This window comes from Neopelma chrysocephalum, unplaced genomic scaffold, assembly GCF_003984885.1.
Source record: "Neopelma chrysocephalum unplaced genomic scaffold, ASM398488v2 Primary Assembly neopelma1_84, whole genome shotgun sequence".
Classification (NCBI taxonomy): Eukaryota; Metazoa; Chordata; class Aves; order Passeriformes; family Pipridae; genus Neopelma; species Neopelma chrysocephalum.
Genome location: NW_020897746.1, coordinates 11,341,697 through 11,363,644, shown reverse-complemented (window position 1 = coordinate 11,363,644; position 21,948 = coordinate 11,341,697). Strand labels below are relative to the sequence as shown.

The window sequence follows — 21,948 nt, the reverse complement described above, 5'->3', positions numbered from 1 at the left end:
GTTCCATGGTTTCTGTAGGGAATGGAGGCAGGCTGGCAGCAGGGAGCCCCAGGAGCCTTTGCAGGTGCAGGCAGCCACTGAGGAGGCATTTGCTGGTAGCACAAAGCTGCTTTAATTATTGAAGTCCTGGAGGCAGCCGGGGAGCCTTTGGCTGGAGTTGTCAGCACTTGGGCAGCTGAACCTTCCATGTGCTGGGATGTGGCAAACCATGTTCCTTTGGATCAGGAGCTCCCGAGGAAAATGGCTTTTGTCATTTGTACCTGGGGTGAGTTGTTTTATCAGTGTCACACCAGGGACTGGGACACTTAAAACTGGAGAGCAGGAAAAGCCACTCAGGTTCCCGTGGTGTCTTTGAGCTGCTGGTGCTGCTGGAGGTGGCAGAGCTCGAGCCATCAGCTGCTGTTTCCAGTTGCAGGAGGGTAGAACGTGGTGTTGCAGGAATTTTGAAATTAAGCCAGTAAATTTCTGGATTTATTTATATCTTCCTTGTTACCAGCACATTAAAACCCTATATTTTCTGTCCCTTATAGGAATATAATTCATTCTTATTACCAGCCTGTTAAAAGCCTGTATTTCTGGCTTCCTGTGGGAATATGACTTGACCTGGAGTTGGTGTTGCCATCCATGGGCTGAACCCCAGGGAGAAACTGGGAACACCTGGATCCTGTTGTGTATCTCTCCCAGAGCTGCATGGCAGCACGATGGAGTCTAGAAACACATTTGCTTTGTCCATGTTGTAGTTCTCCTGGAGCCGGATGGTGCTGGAAATTCCTTTGTGAAGGTGCAGGATGGTGCTGGAAACACCTTTGTGCAGCCCCTCGGAGCTTCCATGGGATAATGGCATTGGAGCTGGTTTTTTTAGGATTCACCAGAAGAAATTCCTTAAGAACAGTCACACACAGGGCTCTTTTCCTTGTGAATCCCAAACACTGGTGAAGTTGACAACAAGGGAGCAGAGGATTGACACACTTTGTTCCGTGTCCTCTAAAAAACGTGCAGTTTGAAGCAAATCCAGCAAAGGGGAAAATTCCACGTTCGTCAGAGGTGGCTCAGGGCATTATCAGGAACTTTTAGTAAGGACAGATTTAGAAACTAATTTAGGGCTCGCTTAAATGTTTTCTAAAAATAGTCACCTTCCATTCAGGAATTTCCTAATGGATCACGGATCTGAAACCTCCCAACCCATTTTGCTGTTTGGATGAACTGGGTGATGTGATGGGGGCAGGAGAGTTGGGCACAGGGGTGCTGGAGAGGATGGAAACTTCCAACAGAGTGATGTGATGGTCGTGTTGAACCGGTGTCCAGGTCACTGTGTGGTGCATGGTGCAGCAAGGGCTCCTGACTGCTGCCTTATGGAGACTTTTCCTGCATTTGTGACCCCCAGCATGTCAGGCAGTGTTATGGGGAGCGAGTCCTGGCTGCCACAGCAGGATCTGCAAGTGGTGGGAGCAATGCTGCAAAGAATTCCTTACACTTGAGCATCAATTTACCTCCTGAATAATTCCAACTGCCCTTTTTTAGGCATTAAATCTCAACCATTTGCTCTCTTTCTCCTTTACTGACCCATGTCCCTACCTGTCAGATACTTTCCCCCAGGTCACACTTGGGTGTCTCCTGATCTGGGGATCTGGCACAGGTGTAACAGGAGGACTGAGGCTGCTGGAGGAATGAGCTGCTCTGCCTTTGGGTTTGGTCCTCTTGAAAACAGCTTTTTAAAATATTAACCTAGTAAGTTGTTGTTCTGATCAATTCATTTGGGAAATCAGTCTTATCCTCTGATAAGGATTTTACCCAAACAGTTGAGAAAAAGTGAGAACTTTCATTTTTTCAGAGACCCACAATCTTTCTTTCACCAAGAGGGCACCATATTTCAGGGTCAGGAGAGCTGATCTCTGTGACCATGCCCTCTTTGGTGGGATCTGACATGTTACTTCTGTTTTTTCCTATTCTTGGCCTTCTGAGTTTTCCCTGCTCAGCTGTGAGCCCCTGGGGCACGGGCTGGTTGTGTTTGTGTGGTGCCTCACACTGCAAGTTCTTGGCTGCTGCAGGCACTGCTCTAACACAGGATTAATGTGAATATTAATATCTCTTGACTGCCTGGCCGTGCTGCTCAGCTGTGAGTCCTTCTGGCTGGTGTGCATGAGAACAGAGCCCGGGTGCTCTGTCAGCACCTTGATCTCTGCCCTGATGGATCAGGGTTTGTGCATTGCTGCTGTTGCCAGCTGGTTTTATTCATGGCCTTTGAAAAGCCCTGGTAATGTCTTTGGAAATATTTCCTAACACGGGTCATATATTAGACCCCAAGTACCTTAATTATGGTTTGGAAGAACTGCAATTCATCCCTAACAGAAATACTCTGATGGTTTGTACACAGACCGTGAAATTCAGGTTGAAAGGGAGTCATAATAAAGCAAAAGAAAAGGAAACCATAGTGCAGCAACTCAGAGGTGAGAGAGGAGTCCTGGAGCACTGTGAGTGTGCAGGATGGATGCAGGGCTGCTGAGCCATCCCTTGGGGAAGTGAGGCTCACTGAGCTGCACCGAAACACTCAGTGTCTCAGCAAGAAGGTGGTGATTGTTTGAAGAGGTATTTGGAACTGTTTGACCTTTGGAGGATTAGATTAATTCAGATTATGCAGTAACCAGATTTTTTTGTGTCTTTGTGTTAGTTTTAACATCTCTGAGTCCCATTATCGGACTACGGAGAGTTCGATGGGGAGAAATGTGGCACAAAAATAGCAAAGCCTGAGCTCTAAGTTGTGTCTGGAGCAGGGGGATGTGCTGGGAGAAGGCAAGGATTTCAGAGTTGTGCCAAATATTCATAGCAATAACCGTTTTTTAAAAATAGCTGTGTCTGAGCAGCTTCCCAGCTGTGTCCTAAAGCAGCTTAGGAAGGTCCCGGGGTCACTGCAACGCAGGTGAACTCGGGCTGGAATCTGGACATTCAATCAGACAGGACGTGTCCTGCAGTTGTACTGACAGAAAGAACAAATGTGAAAAGCCTGCAGTACTTAAGGGTTCCAGAAATACAACTCAGAACAAGGAGACACCCTGGGCCCGACCCCAGGACTGCACGTGGCCTCGGCTCCCCTTCAGCTGCTCCCCAGCAGAAACACTCCTGTTCCCTGCTCCTGAGTGCAGAGCAGTGTGATACACACGACTCCCAGAGGAAAGGAGAGTGTTAAAAGATGTCAGGAATACATTATAAAAAAAAAGGGACATGAGAGTTAAAAGCATTAGACATTGAGTCAGAAAATGTGTGTGTAGAAAATGTGCCTCCACGAGCTGCCAGCTCAGGGGGCCCGTGGGTGCAGACAGACACACGCAGCTCTAATGGGGCTCAATTTCTGCTGTTCAAGAGTTTCTGGGGGTTTCCATCGCCCAGCAAGTCGTGGGTTTGGGCAATAAACCAGTCCCTGAGCAGGGCTGGGACTCTGCCTTCTGTTCTCTGCTTGAAAGCCCAAACTTTGCAGCTCCTCTGGGAAACAAAGTAAGGAGGCAGCTGATGAGTTCATGTTAAATTATTGAATGTTTAAAACAGTCCTGCTGTAGTGAGAAGGGTGTTTGACTGAGGAGGGGGGATGGATTGAGAGATACAGGTAGATCTAGCTAGAGCTAAATCTGGGGGGCTTAAGGAGAGGGACTTGGGCTGAGGGGCCAAGAAAAACTGGAACTAAAACACAGAGACAAATGCACGAGTGTGTCTGTCGTGGGAGAGGGGCAGTGCTGGCCCTGGTTTTGTTGTGCAGGGATGAGCAGAGCCTTTCACTGGTATTGATCCCAGACTGGGAGCTGCAGGATCTCCTGGCAGGAGAGGGCTTGGCTCTCCCACCGTGGGTCCCTTGTTGAGCTGCTGGGTCAGTTCCCTTCACAGCCCCTTCCTGCTGATGTGCTGCCTGCCTTTACTTCTTTGGGATAAACAAAGTCACTTCCTTGCTTGTTTTTTTAGTTGAGTCCATCTTCCAGCTAAGGGGAGATTTTAGCTTTCGGTACCTGCAGAGCAATTAGGACAAGGTAGTATAAAAACCCCTCATGAACACACTCTTTCATAGCACAGTGTAGTGGAGCTGAAGCACTGGGGTATTTTGGCCCTGTGTCACCTTATCACAGTGGAGGGTCTGGAGTACTGGAAAAGCACAGTGAGGAGGGAGGAAAGAATGATGCTGAGGGATCACTGAGCCCTTTTTGTACCAAATGGAGTGAAAACAAATCTTGCAGAGCCGTTTCCAGCCAGCAATCTGTGCAAAGGGGGGTGCAGAGATCTCTGGGTTGGCTTCCATTAATCACTTGTGGGATGCAACACCCCCATCCTGGTTCCCTGCTGCTCCCTAATCCATCTCCTGTTTGTGTGCTGAGCTGTGATGGGAGTTCAGGCAGCACATCTACTCTGTGCCCACCTTTCCAGCTCCCTCGGGCTTATTGCAGCTGTCAGTCACTGCTCCTCCTCCCCACCACAGCCCTGACTGTCACAGGGACTGGAATGAGTGTTTTCCCATCCCTTTCTCTCCCCACCCCTGTGGTTTAGTCCTTTCCCATTCATTTATGGCTTGGTTTGAATCTTAATTATTGTAACACCTGTTTAATGCCAGCGCAGTGAGTTACCTGTGTGCAGCTTGTGTGTAACCTGCAGTCTGGGAAGGGAGGAGTGGCTGCTCCAGTGGTTGGAAAAAGAGGAGCTTTACATCAGGCAGACCTGTTTGCTGGTGTCCTGTTGGGCTGGGAGGGTTTGTGTTTCCCACAGGGGGAACAGAAGTGGCGTGTTCAGGAAGTCTGGAAGGGCTGGGGAATCATTGGAAGTGTTTGATTGGAGCAGAGTCTCCTCCAAGGCTGGTGTCAGTCAGCAGCTCTCAGCTGTGCTGAGCAGGAGCACCAAGATTACGTGTTGAAGGCTGAGGAGGTTTGAGTGACGTGAAGGTTTGAGGAGTCTGAGTGGCCCTGACCGAGTGTCTCCACTGGCTTTTAACAGCCTGTTCTTGGGAGCGTAAAAAAGAGATTTTGTTCTAATCTACCGAAATCTCTTTTCGAATTTTTTTGTTTGTTCTTTCTGATAACACTTAAAGCCTTTGAGATTTGATCTCGTGGGGTTGCTTTGGAGATTTTTGTAGCAGTATTAGTGCTGCTTACCTAAAATTACTGTGGGGAGCTCAGCATCTTAGTGCTGTGTGTCTGCAGGGTAATGACCTGCAAAGAATCCTTTTATAGGCAGCCAAAATCAGACCAGTTGTCTCTGATCTCTAAACCATTTTCTTCCTGCGTAGTAAAACTTATCTCAAAGGCCCTGTGGATTGACATTTTGTAGTGCTGCAGAGAATTTCTTTAGGTGTTTTGCCCGTTCCTCCAAGAATCCTGAAACTCAGAAAATACACCTTTGCTTGACGTAAAATTATCTTTATATTTGCACTAATTGCCTTTGCCTCAACCAGGAGTAACCACCTGTCCTGAGCTCTGTGTAAACATTTTGTCTCCAGCCTGGGTCTGTATGGAGCTCGTGGGAAGCGTTTTCTGCCCATGCTTTGATTAGCTCTTGATTAGCTCTTAATTGTATTGGCAGCACGTCGTCAAGCGGAAGGTGAGTGTGGGAAGCTGAGGGACAAGGTCTGGGGCTGCCAAACCAAGCTGCAGCTCCTGAGTCCGTGGAAAAAAAAAATGCAAGAGCCTTAGAATTTATTTTTCCATTAATTGGAGAGATCGGTTTTGGTGGAGAACAGCTCCCAGTTGTGCTGATGGCATAGATCGCTCGGCAGTGGGTCTGATGGAAGGTTTGTTTGACTCAAAACAGGGTGATTTAAGGAGTTATTAGAGCTGGTGACTAAAATGCAGAGTATTGATTATCACCCCCGGCCTCGTGTGTGCAGCCGTTCAGAGGAGGAGAGAAATGGCTTTGGCTATTGATGGTAACACAGGATGCCACGAGCCACGGAAGAGCCAACGTGTCTGGAGAGGAAATCTTTCTTTTGTGGAAGAAACCCCATGGGTGGGGGTTTAACTTGGCCCTTCAGAGAGCATCAATTCATGTGCTGAATGAAAAGTGCATGGAACGTCTCTGGGCAGAGGAGGGGTAATCGTTTCTGGGGTGAAAAGTAGCTGTTTCACTGTTTTAGAGATGTTTGAGGAACTTTGGAGACCAAATGCATTTGTTTCAGTCTGTGAGCAGGGTGAAGCAGCCTGTTGGCACCTTGGCTTTGCACTGAATCAGCCACTAAAGGTTTCACATGTAACTCACCCGCTGTTGTAGCTGTTCCACTGAAGTGTCCTGAGTCACAACTGCCCAGGGCTGGGGCTGCCCCATCCCTGGAAGTGTCCAAGGCCAGGTTGGACAGGGCTTGGGGCACCCTGGTCTCGTGGAAGGTGTCCCTGCCCATGGCAGGGGGTGGAATGGGATGGGCTGTAGGGTCCCTCCCAACCCAAAGCTTTCTGTGAGTTGGTGATTCCAGACTTCAGCCACCAGTGGTACAGTAGAGAAGTGTAAAAACTGAACTATTTAGGTATTTTCTCTTTTTCTGGTGTGGTGTCCATCCCTCCATCCTTGGGGTGACTCATGCAGAGCTGAGTTCCCTCCCCAGGGCTGCAGGGACACACAGGGACACACAGGGACGGTGTCTGTGCCCAGGAGGTGCAGAAGGAGCAGGAGTGTGGGGCTGTATCTGTGTATCCATGAGCTGAGGGGCTGCTCAGCAGGGATGGAGCTTCCTGAGCTGCTGTGTGTGGCTGCAATGCAGGGCAGGCAGGGGCTGGGGTGCACGTGGAGGTGTGAACTTAATCCTGGATTGGAGCTAATCCAGGATTAAGTTCATTTTCTGGTTTAAAAAAGAAGTGCCATCCGGTTTTGGATGAGGACAGGTGTGTAATGAGGCTGCAGCTGACTCTGGCTCCTTTCTCCAGTGCAGAGAGCATCGATTTCTGTGAACCTCTGTGAACTCAGCCAGTGCTGGACTAGACCTTCCCACTGCTTTTCTGAATTGTGTCCACGTTGTACCTGCTTTTTGAAAAATACCAAGCCCATCTAAGCCAGTCTGACAACACTGCTTTGTCCACGTTGGTGTATGATCAGAATTTAAATTTCCCTTGCTATTCCTCACGGATAACTTGTAAATTCCTTCTCTTCCCTCTCTCCCCCTCTCCTCCAGGCAAGCCTGGGACCTGGCTGTTGACATTTGCCTTTCCCAGTTACCCACAATTATCGAGGAGGGAACTGCCTTCAGGGTAAGTTGGGGAGTGTCCTGGGGTGTTGTGGGCCCAGTTTAACCCCCCATCCCACACCTCGTCCCTTCAGCTTGTTGGGCCTTGAATTGTGGCAGTTTAGGGGTTTGTACCTTTAGAAAGGAGTCCCAACGTGCAGCACAATTTTTTTTATCCGAAAGGCTTAAATGTGAAAATTATCTCTTAGTAGAGTTCCTTTCAAATAAACATGAAATAGAGGTTGAGGGTATGTTCAGAGAGTTCTCCTAAGCTCAGTGTCATTGATAGGAGTCACTGGGGATTTTTTTGCTTTATTTGACTGAGAGAGCAGAAATGTAAAATTTTTAATATTATATTTGTCTTAAATTCCTCTATTCAGAATGGGTTTTCTTGGTATTCCTTTGACATTTCATGAACTGAAACCTTCAAACAATAATGATAGTACAATCTCAGGTAGCTGTTCCACCCTGTTGCCTTTTTAATTTTCAGTAACATTTTTGCATTTTGTCTGGGTTACCAAACTTCCAAAGTTTTTCTGGCTGTAATTGCAGGTTGTCTCCAAAGCCTGGAGTGCAGGAGGAGAGCTGTGGGCTCCTGCCAGGCTGGGGGTTGATCAGGATGCCCTGAGGCCTTTATCCTCCCACCCCTTGCTTTCCTCACTGTATGTGCTGCGTTTTAAAATGTGAAAAAATATGATTTTTCTTCCCCTGGTTTATGTTCATTTTTATTTCAGGTCTCTAACAATGTCACTGGGGGCTTTTATATTAGTGCTAACCCTCACCTGGACATTCTCTGTCAAATGAGCTGAAATTCAGCAGATTTCTGAGTATTTTGGGGTGAGAGGAGGCACAGACTTGCTGGGGATCAGACAGGAGATCAGTAAATGAGTGGTCGTTCTCAGGTGGGGATCGATTCGGGGGGGTGGGAACAATTTCCAAGCAGGTTTTCCAGCCTGACAAGTGCAGTTTATTGTGTGTTTTGGCTGGAACTGAGGTGGGCTGAGCCATCAGTCGGGGCTGGATTCCAAACCAAGCCGGGCACTGGCCCCAAAGGCAGGCTCAGGGCTCTCCAGAGCCATTCCCTCTGCTTTCACCACCCCGTGGCACAGCTGGGATGGGTGTCTGGGCCAGGGGAGGCACAGGGTTGCTGCTGCCCCTCCATTCCCTCCCTGCTGGGGGCTGAGAGTCCAGCCTGACCTGGATAAATCCACTGACAGCCTGTTCAGGCTGTTCTGTCTCAGTAGCACATCACAAACCACGTGGGTCTGACTCCTGCCTCTTCCCGAGGTGTTCTTGCCTGGTCAGACCTGGAAAATGTAATAACCTGCTGGAGAAGGGCCTGGGGGGTCGTGGTGCTCCTTCAGGGGGTGTGTTTGGGTTGGTTTGCTCCCCCTCCTCCACCTCTTCACTCCTTTCTTCCCCATCGATTTCTGCTTCCTTGTGGATTCCTCCCTGGAAGCCTCTGCATGCTCTGGTCAGTACATTCTCACCCAGAGCTTGTACCACGTTCTCAGGGAGATGGATGGCACAAGGAGTTTATTTTCATTGCTGTTGGATTGTGTCTCTGGACTGGGCAGAGGCAGCTCCCAGTGCTGCTGTGGGAGCGGAGCTGCCTCTGCAGAGCGGATAAATCCACTGCTGTTCCCTCTGCTTCTCCTGGGGAGACAGCAGCCACCTTGCCCTAAGACCTCTTGTGATAACTTTTCCTGTTTCTCTATTCTTTCCTCCTCCTTGCTTCCAAACACTCACTTAAAGGAATGCCAGCATATTTAAAGGGAATTACACTGGAAAACTCGTGTACATTTAAAAGCCGCCAAACAAACACGTCAATTACAGGGAGTGGTTTTTGGAAAACAATGAAGTCCAGACGTGCCAGAACTGTTTGCTTCGCTCCTGGTGTTTTACCCCAGCCCTGCATTTGCTGTTCTTGCCCCCCCAGCACAGCCCCTTCTTCGCGGAGCAGCTCACGGCCTTCCAGGTGTGGCTGACCATGGGCGTGGAGAACCGCAACCCCCCGGAGCAGCTGCCCATCGTCCTGCAGGTGAGCACAGCCTGGGGCCCTGCCTGCCCTGCCTGGGGGTCCCTGCCTGCCCTGCCTGGCCCAGGGGGGCCCTGCCTGTCCTGCCTGGGCCAGGGGGGCCCTGCCTCTCCCTGTCCCTGCCTGTCCTGCCTGGGCCATGGAGTCCCTGTGTCTCCTACCTGGGCCAGGGGGTCCCTGCCTCTCCTGCCTGGGCCAGGGAACCCTGCCTCTCCCTGCCCATGCCACTGTGTCCATGCCTCCCCTGCCTGCTCAGCACAGGGCTGCCAACCCCATGGCCTCGGGGAACATAAATTCCATGGGCTTCTCCAGGGTGAATTAGAGCTGGTTGCACGTCCACTGGACCTGTGCAGATGAAGCCCAAGTGGTTTTCCAGCCCCATCCCTTGGCTCCCGTTGGGCCAAGCTCCCACTCCAGTCCATGTCAGCTCTGCTGCCTCCCCTTTGCTCTGGAGTCACTGGTTCTCTGAGCAGCACATCTTTGTTGTCTCTCCTATGGCATCTCCTCTGTATCCCAGCTCTGTCAGGCAGGGACTTTTATCTTCCCCCTCTTTTCAGAGAGTGGAAGTTACTGCAGCGTAAACAGTGTGGAAATGGCTCCTTTATTCATCTGGTACAGCCTGGGAAGTGTTCCCTTTAATGTGGGGCTGAAATTTTGCTGCAGGAACATAGAAACAAGTCTCTGAAGACTGTGCCTGGAGAAATGTAGAGTTCTGGTAGGCTTTGCTCAGACAAAACAAAGTTCCTGTGTTTAAAGGAGAAGTAAATCCAGGAGAAACAGAACAGGGCGTCTCAGGCGATGTTTTATGGCAAGGCCCACGTTGCAGTTGTCATCTGTCACCTGCTCTGGCCTCTCCTCCCCTGCAGTTTGCACTGACAGAAATACAAACCCTGGCCCAGGTGCCCGTGGGCTCTGCTCTACCAACAGCAGAATTTAAAACCTTTCTGATTAAAGGACTGTGGTTCCTGTCCCTTCTGAAAGGGTCTGTGGGGAGACTCTGCTTCCCTGTCAGCTGCCAGCTGGATCCGTGACTGGCAGCACCATCCATCTCTGCAAGACCAAACTTTAATTTCCTGAGCCTCCCCAGCCTTGAGAGATGATGTAGATGTGGAGAAGTGTGGTTTGTCTCTGTCACTGTGATGGGAGCAGGCAGGCTTCTGCTCCAGCTCCAACTTTGCTGCTTTCCAAAGGATTGTTTGGCACCAGCGGGCTCTGCAGGCAGCAGAACTCTGCAGTGAGACTGGGAGGTCACCTGGCAAAGGAACCTGCTTTCCTGCCTGGAGCAAAAACAAGCTGGGACAGCGTAATTATTGTTACAATTATAGAATATTAATTGTACAGTGGACTCAGATGGGTTGTTAACAGGTCTGAGGTACTCAGAGAGCAGCTGAGGCAGGGTGGGAAGGGAGGGTTTCAGACCCTTTTTGGTGTCTCTTTGCTTTGACCCGTGGGAGTGCTCAGACCCTGCTGCTGTCACCCCACAAGGGCTGATTCTCTGTTCCCAGTTTAGATTGAGGCTGGGGAGGCCCTGGCACAGGTTGCCCAGAGAAGCTGTGGCTGCCCCAGCCCTGGAACTATCCCAGGTCAGGTTGGACAGGGCTTGGAGCAACCTGGGCTGGTGGAAGGTGTCCCTGCCCATGGCAGGGGGTGGGATGAGGTGGGCATTAAGGTCCCTTCCAACCCAAACCATTCTGGGATTCTGTGTGCCCCAAGAGGAGGAGGTATTGAGTGCCCAAGCCGTGGTACCAGCCATGCAGAGCCTGGATTTACCAAGGACACAGAAATGGCCCTTTGGAAATGGCCTTTTAATTAATAGACTTCAAGAAGCTGCTTTCCACTTGGGATTCTTGCTGTGCACGGGGCAGGTTGGGCACGGGAGGTTTCCTGGTGCAGAGAGGAGAGAAGCCCTCAGACAGCAGTGAGCACACACAGCCTGGCCAGGCCTGGGTCCCAGGTGTGGATCCCTGGGGAGGTTCCTCCTCTGTGGGATCTCCTGTGCTCGTGGACAAGAGCTTGTCCCCCCCAGAGAGAGGACAAGGAGATCACTCTGCAGTTCCCTTCTCCCATCCTGCCTTTGTTAGGAGATTCCTGCTGGAATATGGGCTGTTACTTCTCAATGATCCCCCTGTGTCCTGGTTAATCTCTAATTTCCATGTGTGGTTGTAGCTTCCCCATTTCCTGTTTGGGGATGAGGATGGACAGATGTCAGGGGGGGTGTGACCAGGGCTGTGTGTGCAGGGGGGCACTGCCAGGCACTGCTCAAAGCTCAGGAGTTGTGTCATCCCCCCGTCCTCACCCCGGGCTCTGGGATTTGTGTCAGTTCAGGCTGTTGTGAGGATCAGCTGGGGAAGTGGGAATGGGAAATCCTGGGGGATGGAGGCCTTTGTTTGGGTTGGACAGCAATGGAACAGAGCTCTTCAAAGCAGACACGGTGTGCTTTGGTGGAATGTTCTTGTGGGATGCCAGCAGTGTGGAGCTGGGGTTTGTGTCTTCACCTGGAAAGCCTTTTCAATTAGATTCATTTCTTTGCCCAGCTATGACAGAATTTGGGGATTTCCTTGGCTTTTCTGCAGGTCAGAGGATCCCAACCCTGTGGGATCTGAGCATCCTGCCCCTGCCAGGTCCTGCTGCTGTCCCAGCCCTGCCCCAGCCTCCACCTGCCCTGGTTTCTGGTACTGCTTTAATCACAAACAGCTGCCTCTGTTATTCCTGGGCTGGTTTATGGAATAGGCTGGTGCCAACTAGGGCAGGATGACCAAAATCCTTTCTCTTATGACCTGTCCTGAGATCCGAGCTCAGATACTCAGAGTGAAACATTATCATCACATCCTCCTGTTTCTTCTGGACTTTTCCTGCACTACTTCAGTATCCAGTACCAGTCACCCACAGTGTGAGACATGAGCCAAGTAATTTAGTTATTCTTCAATGTTAAACATGAAAAATAATTCAATTTCAATATGCAACGTGGAAAAACACTGAGAAGGGGCTGGAATTGGGGAGGTAAATCAAGGAGCCTCTTTCCCTGAGATCCATCTGAGGGATGTTGCTCAATTTAAACCAAGGATTAAATGTTGCATTCCAATATCTTACATCTGTTAAGGAGATTAAGAACTGCAAGTCTATCTGTTAATATTTCACACCAGGGTAGGTATAAGCCAGTAAACCACCACCTCATTAGCGTTGTCAGACTCTGCTTTAATGAGATTTTTATTAACGACTAATGTGACCTTTTGCTCCCTCTTAAGTCTCTGATATTGATTTGCCAAGGAAAGCAAAGCCTCTCCTTGTGCTCCTGAGCTGTTTGGAGGGTGGGAGGCTGGGCTGGCACTTCCCTTTGGGTCCTGCTGCAGGTGCCATCCTGGGCAAGGCAGGTTGGAATCCATGGGATTGCTTCCCTCTGTGTCAGGAGCAGCTCCTGGGGGTGTGAGCCCTCCCTGGCCAGGCTCTCACACCAGGGTTTGTCCCTCAGCCTCTCCTTCAGACCGTGCTGTTCCAGGTGCTGTAACAATCCCGAGGTCCCTTCCATGTGCTCTGCAGGCCCAGGGATTCCTGCTCTCTGTCCAATATCCCTTTTCCCTCCCCTCTGCAGGTGCTGCTGAGCCAGGTGCACCGGCTGCGAGCTCTGGATCTGCTGGGAAGGTTCCTGGACCTGGGGCCCTGGGCTGTCAGTTTGGTGCGTGGATGCTGCACGTGGGCTTGGAAATTCTGCTCTGTCTCAGTCTGGGTGATAAATACAGATGGTGATTTGGGGAAGGGATGTGTGGAGGATAATCCACAGATCTGACAAATGAGCGGTTTTGTGTGTTCCTGTGTGGGAAATGCAGCAAAGGATCCCGACAAGAACAATGGTTTTATTAATCAAATTCATTTCCATTACAGTGAAGAGGAGTTCCTTGGGAATAGTTTAGTGTAAAATAGTGTAAGGGGCAAACCAGGAGGAAATAACTGGGATGAGTGAGGTTTGTCATGTAAAATAAATAGCCCAAAAAAGCAGACACATTTTTTTCTGTTTTCTCAGCCTACTGTCTGCATCACTTTCTTCTCTTTCTTTATCTGTTTGGATTTTACAAGCTCTTCTGAGCAGGCAGCAGCTGCATTCTGCAGTTTGGGAAGTGGCAGCACAGTGTGGAGCATAAATAAGAATTTAACAGAGGAGCAGTTTAAAACACTCCTGTAAAAGGAGCTGTTGGTTGATAAAAGTGAAGATGAAGCACCAGCTGGTTGTGGAGCAGCTCAGTGATGGGACTTTTTAGTGGTTTTCTTTACCTCCCTCCTCCATCTCAGCCAGGAGTCCCTTCTGCAGAGGGAGGCTGGAGGCACAGGCAGCTTGGGAGGAAAGTGTGTGTTAAAGGGGGTGTTAAAACCTCTGGATTGTCCAGTTCTGTGAGGATCAGGACATGGCTCAGGTCAGCACAGGGGCCTTTGCTCTGGCTGGGACGTGTGTTACACCCTCAGGGCCATGTCAGGGCCATGCCCCAGCTTGGGGGGCTGCTCACCCTGAACCCCAGCACACATTCCCTCTACACTGAGCTTTGGGAAGGCTGTCAGCCCTCACAGGGGGATCCTCCAGGATTTCCTGTGTTCCCTGCCCTCCTGGGAGTGCTCTCTGATCCCATGGAAAAGGCTTGCTAAAAGTCTGTGTGAGGAGAGCCCTGATAATTTGCAGTGGGAAGGCTGGAACTGCTGAGCTGCTGCAGTGTTTGGAGAGAGCAAACGGCCCCAGCTGAGGGGAGGGAGCAGATTGTGAAGCATAAAATAGCCCAGGCTGGAAGGAGTGAAAGCTGGTGCTGGATTAGCTCAGAGTCTCCGTGGACCAAATGAGTCTGGAAATATCTGGTGACATTCAAGATTAAAATGAGCAACAAACACACAGGGATCCCCTCTTTACTAGAAATGTGGGAAATTGTTTCCTGCCGGGTTTCTCAGCTGTGTCATCAAAGATGCTGAATCCTGGCAGCGCCCTGTGTTCAGCCCTCGGGGCTGAGCTGCCCCCAGGGGTCTGTTCAGGAGGATTTGTTCAGGGGGGTTTGTTCCCAGGGGTGTTGCTCATGGGGCTTTGCTCTTCTCTCTGCCTCCCAGGCCCTCTCTGTTGGCATTTTCCCGTATGTGCTGAAGCTGCTTCAGAGTTCAGCCCGTGAGCTGCGACCTCTCCTCGTCTTCATCTGGGCCAAAATCCTGGCAGTGGACAGTGTAAGTCCTCCTGCTTCTTTGGGGTTTCAGCATTGTGCCTTTTTTTTTTAAAGATGGCCTCAGCCAGGGCTCTAGTTGGTGGGGTTTAAAATAAATAATTAAGCAGGTAAGTAACTGCAGATAAATTTATATAATCGTGTATACAGCTCTATGGTTTGTGGATGCAATTAGTTGAGCACAATAAAATTGTTAGGAGAGGTGCACACATTAATTCAGGCACAATTATAAGCCCATATAGAATGTCTGAACTGCTTGTGGATGTTGGATCTTTCCTATTTGGGGGCTATTTTTGCTTATCTCCTCCATTTCAGTGTGGAGAACAGCACTGAGTTGGTTGAAGTTTTCCCCTCTGTTGATCCAGCATTGTCAGGTTTAGTTTTATAACTATATTTTCATTAACATCCTAAGAGGATTTTGGAAAGCAAAGAAAATGAAAACTGTTCATCTTAGAGCTATTCTTGAAAAGCTCATTTCTGAGGCACCCAAGGCTTGGGCCTCAGCCCCAGGTTGGTGTGGGGAGGCTCAGGTGTGATTCCCACCTGGTGTCCCATTGTCCTCCCCTCCAGGAGGGCTCTCTTCCCTCCTGCCCCCTCACACACTCCCTCCCGTGCTCTGTTGTTGCCTCGCTCGTTTGCAGGCTTTGCTTTACAGCAAGACAGAAAAAATACTCAGAAATGGTGTGTTTGGGGTTTTTTTTCTGCAGTTTCACTCACTGACTCCACCAACACGTGGTGGGAGTGGGAAGGGAGGAGGGGGCAGCTTCCCCAGGGAAGGGCCATGGGCACTGCTGAGGGAGGGGACAGGCAGCAGCTCCTGTTCCCTGCAAATAGAGTATTTTCTGCAAGTTCTGAACTTCCACACCGAGCCTGCAGCCTGTTCTGGTCACGTTGTATTATTCACAGTGGAGCTGCTCACTCTGTGAGGAGGAGGAGGAGGTGTCAGTGGTGCTGGATTCCAGATTGTTCCCAGGATCTGAGCAGGGAGGGGTCGAGTGAGTGTTCTGGTTTCAGAGCCATCCTTTCCCTCCCTTGAGCCTCAGGAATTTGGGTTGGAGGGGCAGCACAGTCAATGAGTGTGAAGCTGGGCAGCCTCCCCTCTGTTGGTGTCTGTGTGCCTGCATTAAAGCCAAGAGATTGTTCTGTGGAAGGAACAGAAGGTAATGACACTGAGGAAGAAGAGGGGGCAGAGGAAGCCTGGTGTGTGCAGTGACACAGGAGTCAGGGAAGCCTCTTGTAGCTGCAGCCTGGCAGCAATCCAGGCCCTCTGCTCTTTGCTCTGCCACAACCAGCAGCCTCACTCCCCTCAGCAATAAACTATTCTCTTGCATCCCTGCCTTGCCATCCCCTCCCCTTTGAGCAGCTGGTTCCCTCCTGCACCTTCTCCTCCTGATAAAAGCTGCAGGATCCTGTCTCTGGCCCGGGGGAGGCTCATTGCCAAGTCAGGGTTTCCTCCCTTGCATTTCCCCTTTGGTGCTGTGTATCCTCATGGTGTGACCCCATTACATCAGCCTGGAGCCTGAGGTGGTGTCAGCAAACCCCTGTGCTCACCCCAGCCAGGAAACCTGCCCTGTCTCCTGGGGGCCTGGAAAGGCTCTGGAGCTGCTCTGCACTTTAGGTTGTGTGTAGTAGGATAAATGCTGTGGAGGTTTAATGTGGGGCACAGATATCCCATTTAACTCTTCCCCAAGCAGGAGGTCACGTTTCCAGCTGCTGTTTGTGTCCCTTTGGGGGTAGCAGAGGGCTCCCTGCTCCTCCCTGTCAGCCCATTCCCACGGGGGGTTTGGTTGCAGCCCCAGGAAGCATTTGAGCTTTTAATTTTCTTCCCAAATGAAAACAAGATTTGAGAAAAACGGTTGAGACATGAAACATTTATCCATCACTGGAGGAGTGAATTCCTGTGTGTTGTGGTTCTCATTGTGGTTTTCTTGGTCTCTTTTTCAGTCATGCCAGGCTGACCTGGTGAAGGACAATGGACACAAGTATTTCCTTTCGGTTCTGGCAGATCCTTATATGCCAGTAAGGACAAGTCATGTTTATTCAGACTCCTGTGGCATTTGCTTGCCTTGTTTTAGCTGATCTGTTCTGTTCTGGTGCTGGTGTGGGGCTGCCCCCCACGCTGGGGAGTCAGCAATGCTCCCACCAGCGTGACAGGGGCAGCCAAACCAAACAAGGATTTACAGACAAAGTTCTATAAGGAGATTACTCTGGGGGAGCTGGGGGCTCCAGGAGGCTGCAGAGACAGGGAATTGCCCCAGAGCTTTGGCAGTTCCCTCAGCAGCAGTTGTTTGGGTTCCTGTGGTGGGTGCCAGGCTGGGGAGGTGTCTCAGGTGTGACAGGCCAAGAAAATTCCACCTTTCTTTCTCCTCTCTCATTCTTTTAATGTGACACAAACTGCACTTAGAACAGTGCCACGTTTCAGGGTGGGGTGTAGCTGTTCCCTGCCCTGTTCTCCAGGTAACCCTCAGTTGTGGGTTGTTTTCAGGCTGAACACAGGACAATGACAGCATTTATCCTGGCTGTGATTGTGAACAACTACAACACTGGGCAGGTGAGTTCCCACAGCCTTTTCCCTTCAGTCTCTCCTGTCTCTCTCTGCCTTATGCCTTTACTTTGATGAAAGTGTCCTGGCTTGCATTACAGCCCAACTCTGAGCTGGGAAACTCAACTAGGAGGTTGTTTTATGTTATTTCTGCATGAATTAAAAAAGAATTGACCTGGAGGTTGACAAAGCACCTGGCAGTGGAGGGTAAGGGCACGAGTCACTCCACAGCCACCCCTCCAGCAGCCACTGGCAGGCTGGGAAGGAAACAGTGCCTGGTCCTGTGGAATCAGCCATAAACCCTGGGGCTCTCACAGGTGCTAGGAACACCTCCAGTGAGGGAAAAACAGGCTTTATGCCTTACAGGAAACATTTCTAATGCTCAACTATTTAACCAGCTCTAGTAGCCTGTGCCTGCCCTTCCCTCCACGCTGCTGCCAAAAGGGGTTTTGTAACAAAATCAGTGTAAAACCACTGAATGATTATTTTCTCCTGATTTCCTGTGTCTTTCAGGACTAGTCTTGTTCTGTGGGGCTGAGGTGGGAAGTAAATGGCCTTGGTTTGTGTTGCAGGAAGCTTGCCTTCAGGGAAACCTGATTGCCATTTGCCTGGAGCAGCTGAACGACCCCCACCCGCTCCTCAGGCACTGGGTGGCCATTTGTCTGGGCAGGATTTGGCAGAACTTTGACTCGGCCAGGTGGTGTGGGGTGAGGGACAGCGCTCACGAGAAGCTCTACAGCCTCCTCTCCGATCCCATCCCAGAGGTAAAAACCCAACTTTTCCCGTAAATGCCAGTTGAATTGGCAGAATTCTGGCAGAGGACAGAAATTCCTATGAACCAGGGCCTTCCAGAGCTTTATGTTTGTGTCTGGTTCAGAGAAGGATCTCGTGGCTGTTTGTTCGTGGTGGTGCAAATCAAACAAGCCCTGCAAGAGGAGCATCCAAAGAAATGCAGGGGAAGTTCATACAACCCCAGCACCCTGGGATCTGGGCACTGGAGTTGGGAAATGCCACGTTTTTTGCTTCCTTACATATCACATTATTAAAATCAGATTGTTAGAAATGTGGTCCCAAAACCCTTCAGTCTTTTTGTCCAAGTGTGAAAACTGTTCTCCCACTGCCATGAGTGAAAATCCACCTTTAGCTGGACGTGTTTGACCTTCGTGACACACTCCCCAAGAGAGGGGCCTGTGCTGAGCCTGGCAGTGACTGACAGAGCCCCTCAGAGCCCGGGGAGGTGACAGCACACATGGGAGAGGGGAGCTGAGCTAAACACCTCTGATAACGTGCAGAGATTAAAGATGAGAATCCCCTCCCCATTCAGCCTCTGTCCTGCATCCTCCACCTCCTGTCTCTGGCCCCATTCTCCCCACATTGTGAGCAGTGTTTCTGCAGAGGTGGGGTGGGCTGTCCAAAGTTTTTCCTTGATTTTTCTCCTTTTTTCCCCCTCATCTTCTACATTTCTAGAAGCCCATATTTGAAGACTGTAGTCAGCACTCCTATTAGAGATTCACATCCCAACAGGAACTCTGTGTTTACCTTATTGCTGTTAATTAATATTCAAGGCGACGCAACTGGAAGAATCACCCATGGGAAGGTCACCAAGTGTTCTGGGAAATTAAATATATCCCGTGCCTGCGAATACTTAAAACTCAGTGCTTTGCTGAGGCTGCCTGGGTTGTTCACTCCCCGTGGGCTTCCCTGTACCCCTCACTGTTCACCTGGCACAGCAGTGCAGGTTTGCAGAGATGCTGTTTGTGGGGGTACAATGAATCCCCCTGACTGAACCTGTCTGTGTGCCCAGGTTCACTGTGCCACAGTGTTTGTGGGGGTACAATGAATGCCCCTGGCAGAGGAGGCAGTGACTGTCTGTGTGCCCAGGTTCGCTGTGCTGCTGTCTTTGCCCTGGGGACGTTCGTGGGGAACTCAGCAGAGCGCACGGATCACTCCACCACCATCGACCACAACGTGGCCATGATGCTGGCCCAGCTCATCAACGACGGCAGCCCCATGGTGCGCAAGGTACGGCCGGGAGGGCTCTGCTTCCCTGCACAGCATTCCCAGGGAATGGCTCTCCCTTGGAAGGGTCTGGTCCGTCACGGAATCATCAGTGAAAATCAGAGTGCCTTGGGTTGGGAGGGACCCTAAAGCCCATCCAGTGCCACCCCCTGCCCTGGGCAGGGACACCTTCACTAGCCCAGGTTGCTCCAAGCCCCGTCCAACCTGGCCTTGGACACTGCCAGGGATGGAGCAGCCACAGCTCACAGAGTCTTCACCTTCAGCTTCTGCAGAGAGGTGTCAGCACAAGTGATGAGCAGCATCAGCCCAGACCCCACTCAGGGGTCTATCCAGCAGTGTTCAGGGGTGCTGCTGCATCCACCTCCCCTTTGGCAGCACAAACATTGCAGCATCTCCTTTACTCTGCACTCTCAGGAGCCCCTGACAGGAGTGATGCAGCTGCAGCTGGGTCAGTGTCCACATCTGGACAAGGCTGTTGTTCAGGTCTGTGTTTCTGAGGGTTAACAGTATCAAGTATTCCACTGAATGTCTGGAAGAGGAGGGACCATCTCAGGAGGTTGTGGGAATTTTTATATCCTGGGTTTTTTTTAATTTAAAGAGAATGTGGAGACAGGGATAAGGAAGTAGAGCAATTACACCAGAGTCTCCTCAGGTGCACGAAACACTGAGAATTCTTGCTGGGCTGCTCTTCTGCTGATCACCAGTCTGATTGCAATATTTTACATTACGGGAACTCAGGTTTTAAATTAAATAGTTTTGTGTTGCTAAAAACATGGAGTGGTGGCAGTCCTAGGGGAGGAAGAGGAGGGGGAGTCAGAATGCTGTGGAGACAGTGAGAGCTCTGTTCAGTGAGATCTTCCTGCCTTTAGAACCCCAAGGATGGATCACAGGCAGCTTCAGAATAGTTCTTCAGATTTGGGAGAGTTACAGTTTCTGATGCACCGTCGTACATCAATAGTACATTAAATAGTTTCTGACATTCTGGATTGTTCTTGAGGGCTGTTCTGAGGTGTCCTAATGCTTGTGTTTACTTAACTGGAACATCAACACCCTGGCACTTGTCACCAGCATTGCAAGGATTCATTTCTGTTGTCTTGTTCCAGCATTTAATCAGTTTAATTCAAGAGAGAGCTGCGTGTCACACTGAATGCTCTGTGAGATTCATAAATCTCTCCTTGGGAGATCAGTCCCTGAACAGAGACAGCAGCCAAAGCCAGCTCTGGCTCCTGTTGCTGCTCAGTGTCTTCTGTGATACTGCTTCAGTCTGACAACGCTGGGCAGAATCAGTGACAGAATCATGGAATGGTTTGGGTGGGAAGGGACCTTAAAGCTCATCTTGTTCCACCAGAGCAGGTTACTCAGCAGTGGTAGTGCTGGGTGGGAGTGGTGGAGTGGTGGGAACCAGTTGAGGCAAAAAAGGCTTGTGAAGAATTAGGTGTGAACCCTGCAGCTCATCTCTGTGAATTAAGGGAGAATTATTAGCCTGGATGGCCACCTAATAATAGCAGAAATAATGAGAATGTTTGCCTGCAGTCCCTTGTTTCTGGCCTGTGTAACCATGAGGTGTTTCTTGTGCTCTTTCCCCAGGAGCTGGTGGTGGCCCTGAGTCACCTGGTGGTTCAGTACGAGAGCAATTTCTGCACCGTGGCTTTGCAGTTCATAGAAGAGGAGAAGAATTACCCTCTGCCTTCCCCAGCTGCCACAGGTGGGGCTTTGGGGTGGGCGGGATCCTTTGTTGTACCTCATTCCCTTTTAGCCTGACGGAAAACGACTGAATTTTGTTCACGTTCGTGATATTTTGAAAACGACTGAATTTTGTTCATGTTGGTGATATTTCAGTTACGTATTTGCTGGGAAATACCCAGAACACTGTGACTGTTTGTGGTTACCCCTGTAATTGGTGCATTTTGCCCTGCAGAGGGGGGCAGCCTGACCCCGGTGCGGGACGGGCCGTGCACGCCCCGGCTGCGCTCCGTCAGCTCCTACGGCAACATCCGAGCCGTGACCACCGCCAGGAACCTCAACAAGTCCCTGCAGAACCTCAGCCTGAACGAGGAGTGTAAGACATTTCAGAATGCTTTCAGTTCCCTTTGCCTTTCCTTCCCCCTGGCCCCACTGTGCCAGCCAGGAGACCCCACGTGCGGGACAGCGAGGGCTGGAAGCGGCACTTCAGCCCCGGTTATCCAGCTCCAACCTCCTTCCTAATTAGTTTCAATTTTTTGGTCATCAGCATTGATTTTCCTGAGTGTTTGGGGACCAAAAAGGTGTCTTCCAGCTTCCAAGCATAAGTGGATTTTTAACTCAGTCTTGTGCTTGTTCTGTGTTTAATCATTCAGTATTTAAAAAGGGGAGTTGTGGGTTTGCCCACACCTTCCCTGAGTGTGGCAGGATTTAGAAAAGAGCTGTTATGTCTGGGTAAAAATTGTTCTCTCACCAGTCCTTGTTTCCAGCATCTGTTCTTTTCTCTTGGCAGCTGGAAGCTCTGTTGCATTTTCCCCTGGGAATCTGAGCACGAGCAGCAGTGCCAGCAGCACCTTGGGCAGCCCCGAGAATGAGGAGTACATCCTGTCCTTTGAGACCATCGACAAGATGAGACGAGTCAGCTCCTACTCCTCCCTCAACTCCCTCATAGGTGAGCAAAGCCTCTCCTGCCCTTCCCCTGGGGTCACCTCTTGGCTGTGTGGAAGGCTGGGATCTTGACTCCTGCTTGATCTTCCTCCAAGAAAATTTCTCACTAGAAATGCTATTTCTGTGTTTGGTTGGGTGGCTCCTGCTCTGGTAGGAGGACTGGGAATGGGAGCTGTTGGCTCCAGCTCTGAGCTTCATTACAATGGACAATGGTCCTGTTGGGAATTTAAGCACAAAAACTGGGGTGTGCAGGAATTCCACACCCACTGCAGTTTCAGTGGCCAGACAGTGAAGCAGGGACTCCCCACCCCGTGGCTGCAGCAGCTGAGCCTCAGCACTGACTGCTTCCCTGGGGATC

At 50.4% G+C, this 21,948-nt stretch overlaps 1 protein-coding gene across 4 annotated transcripts in view; it reads left to right on the top strand.

The window, feature by feature from the left end:
* RPTOR (regulatory associated protein of MTOR complex 1) overlaps positions 1–21,948 on the top strand; it is a 102,230-nt gene that overhangs the window by 44,206 nt on the left and 36,076 nt on the right. For all 4 annotated transcript variants that reach the window (XM_027691601.1, XM_027691603.1, XM_027691600.1 and 1 more), the window contains exons 10-20: positions 7,127–7,202; positions 9,117–9,218; positions 12,805–12,888; positions 14,295–14,405; positions 16,346–16,420; positions 16,887–16,952; positions 17,516–17,707; positions 18,825–18,965; positions 20,550–20,667; positions 20,881–21,021; positions 21,436–21,594. In XM_027691601.1, the coding sequence (XP_027547402.1) occupies positions 7,127–7,202; positions 9,117–9,218; positions 12,805–12,888; positions 14,295–14,405; positions 16,346–16,420; positions 16,887–16,952; positions 17,516–17,707; positions 18,825–18,965; positions 20,550–20,667; positions 20,881–21,021; positions 21,436–21,594 (1,265 nt within the window). The remainder of the gene's footprint in view (positions 1–7,126; positions 7,203–9,116; positions 9,219–12,804; positions 12,889–14,294; positions 14,406–16,345; positions 16,421–16,886; positions 16,953–17,515; positions 17,708–18,824; positions 18,966–20,549; positions 20,668–20,880; positions 21,022–21,435; positions 21,595–21,948) is intronic.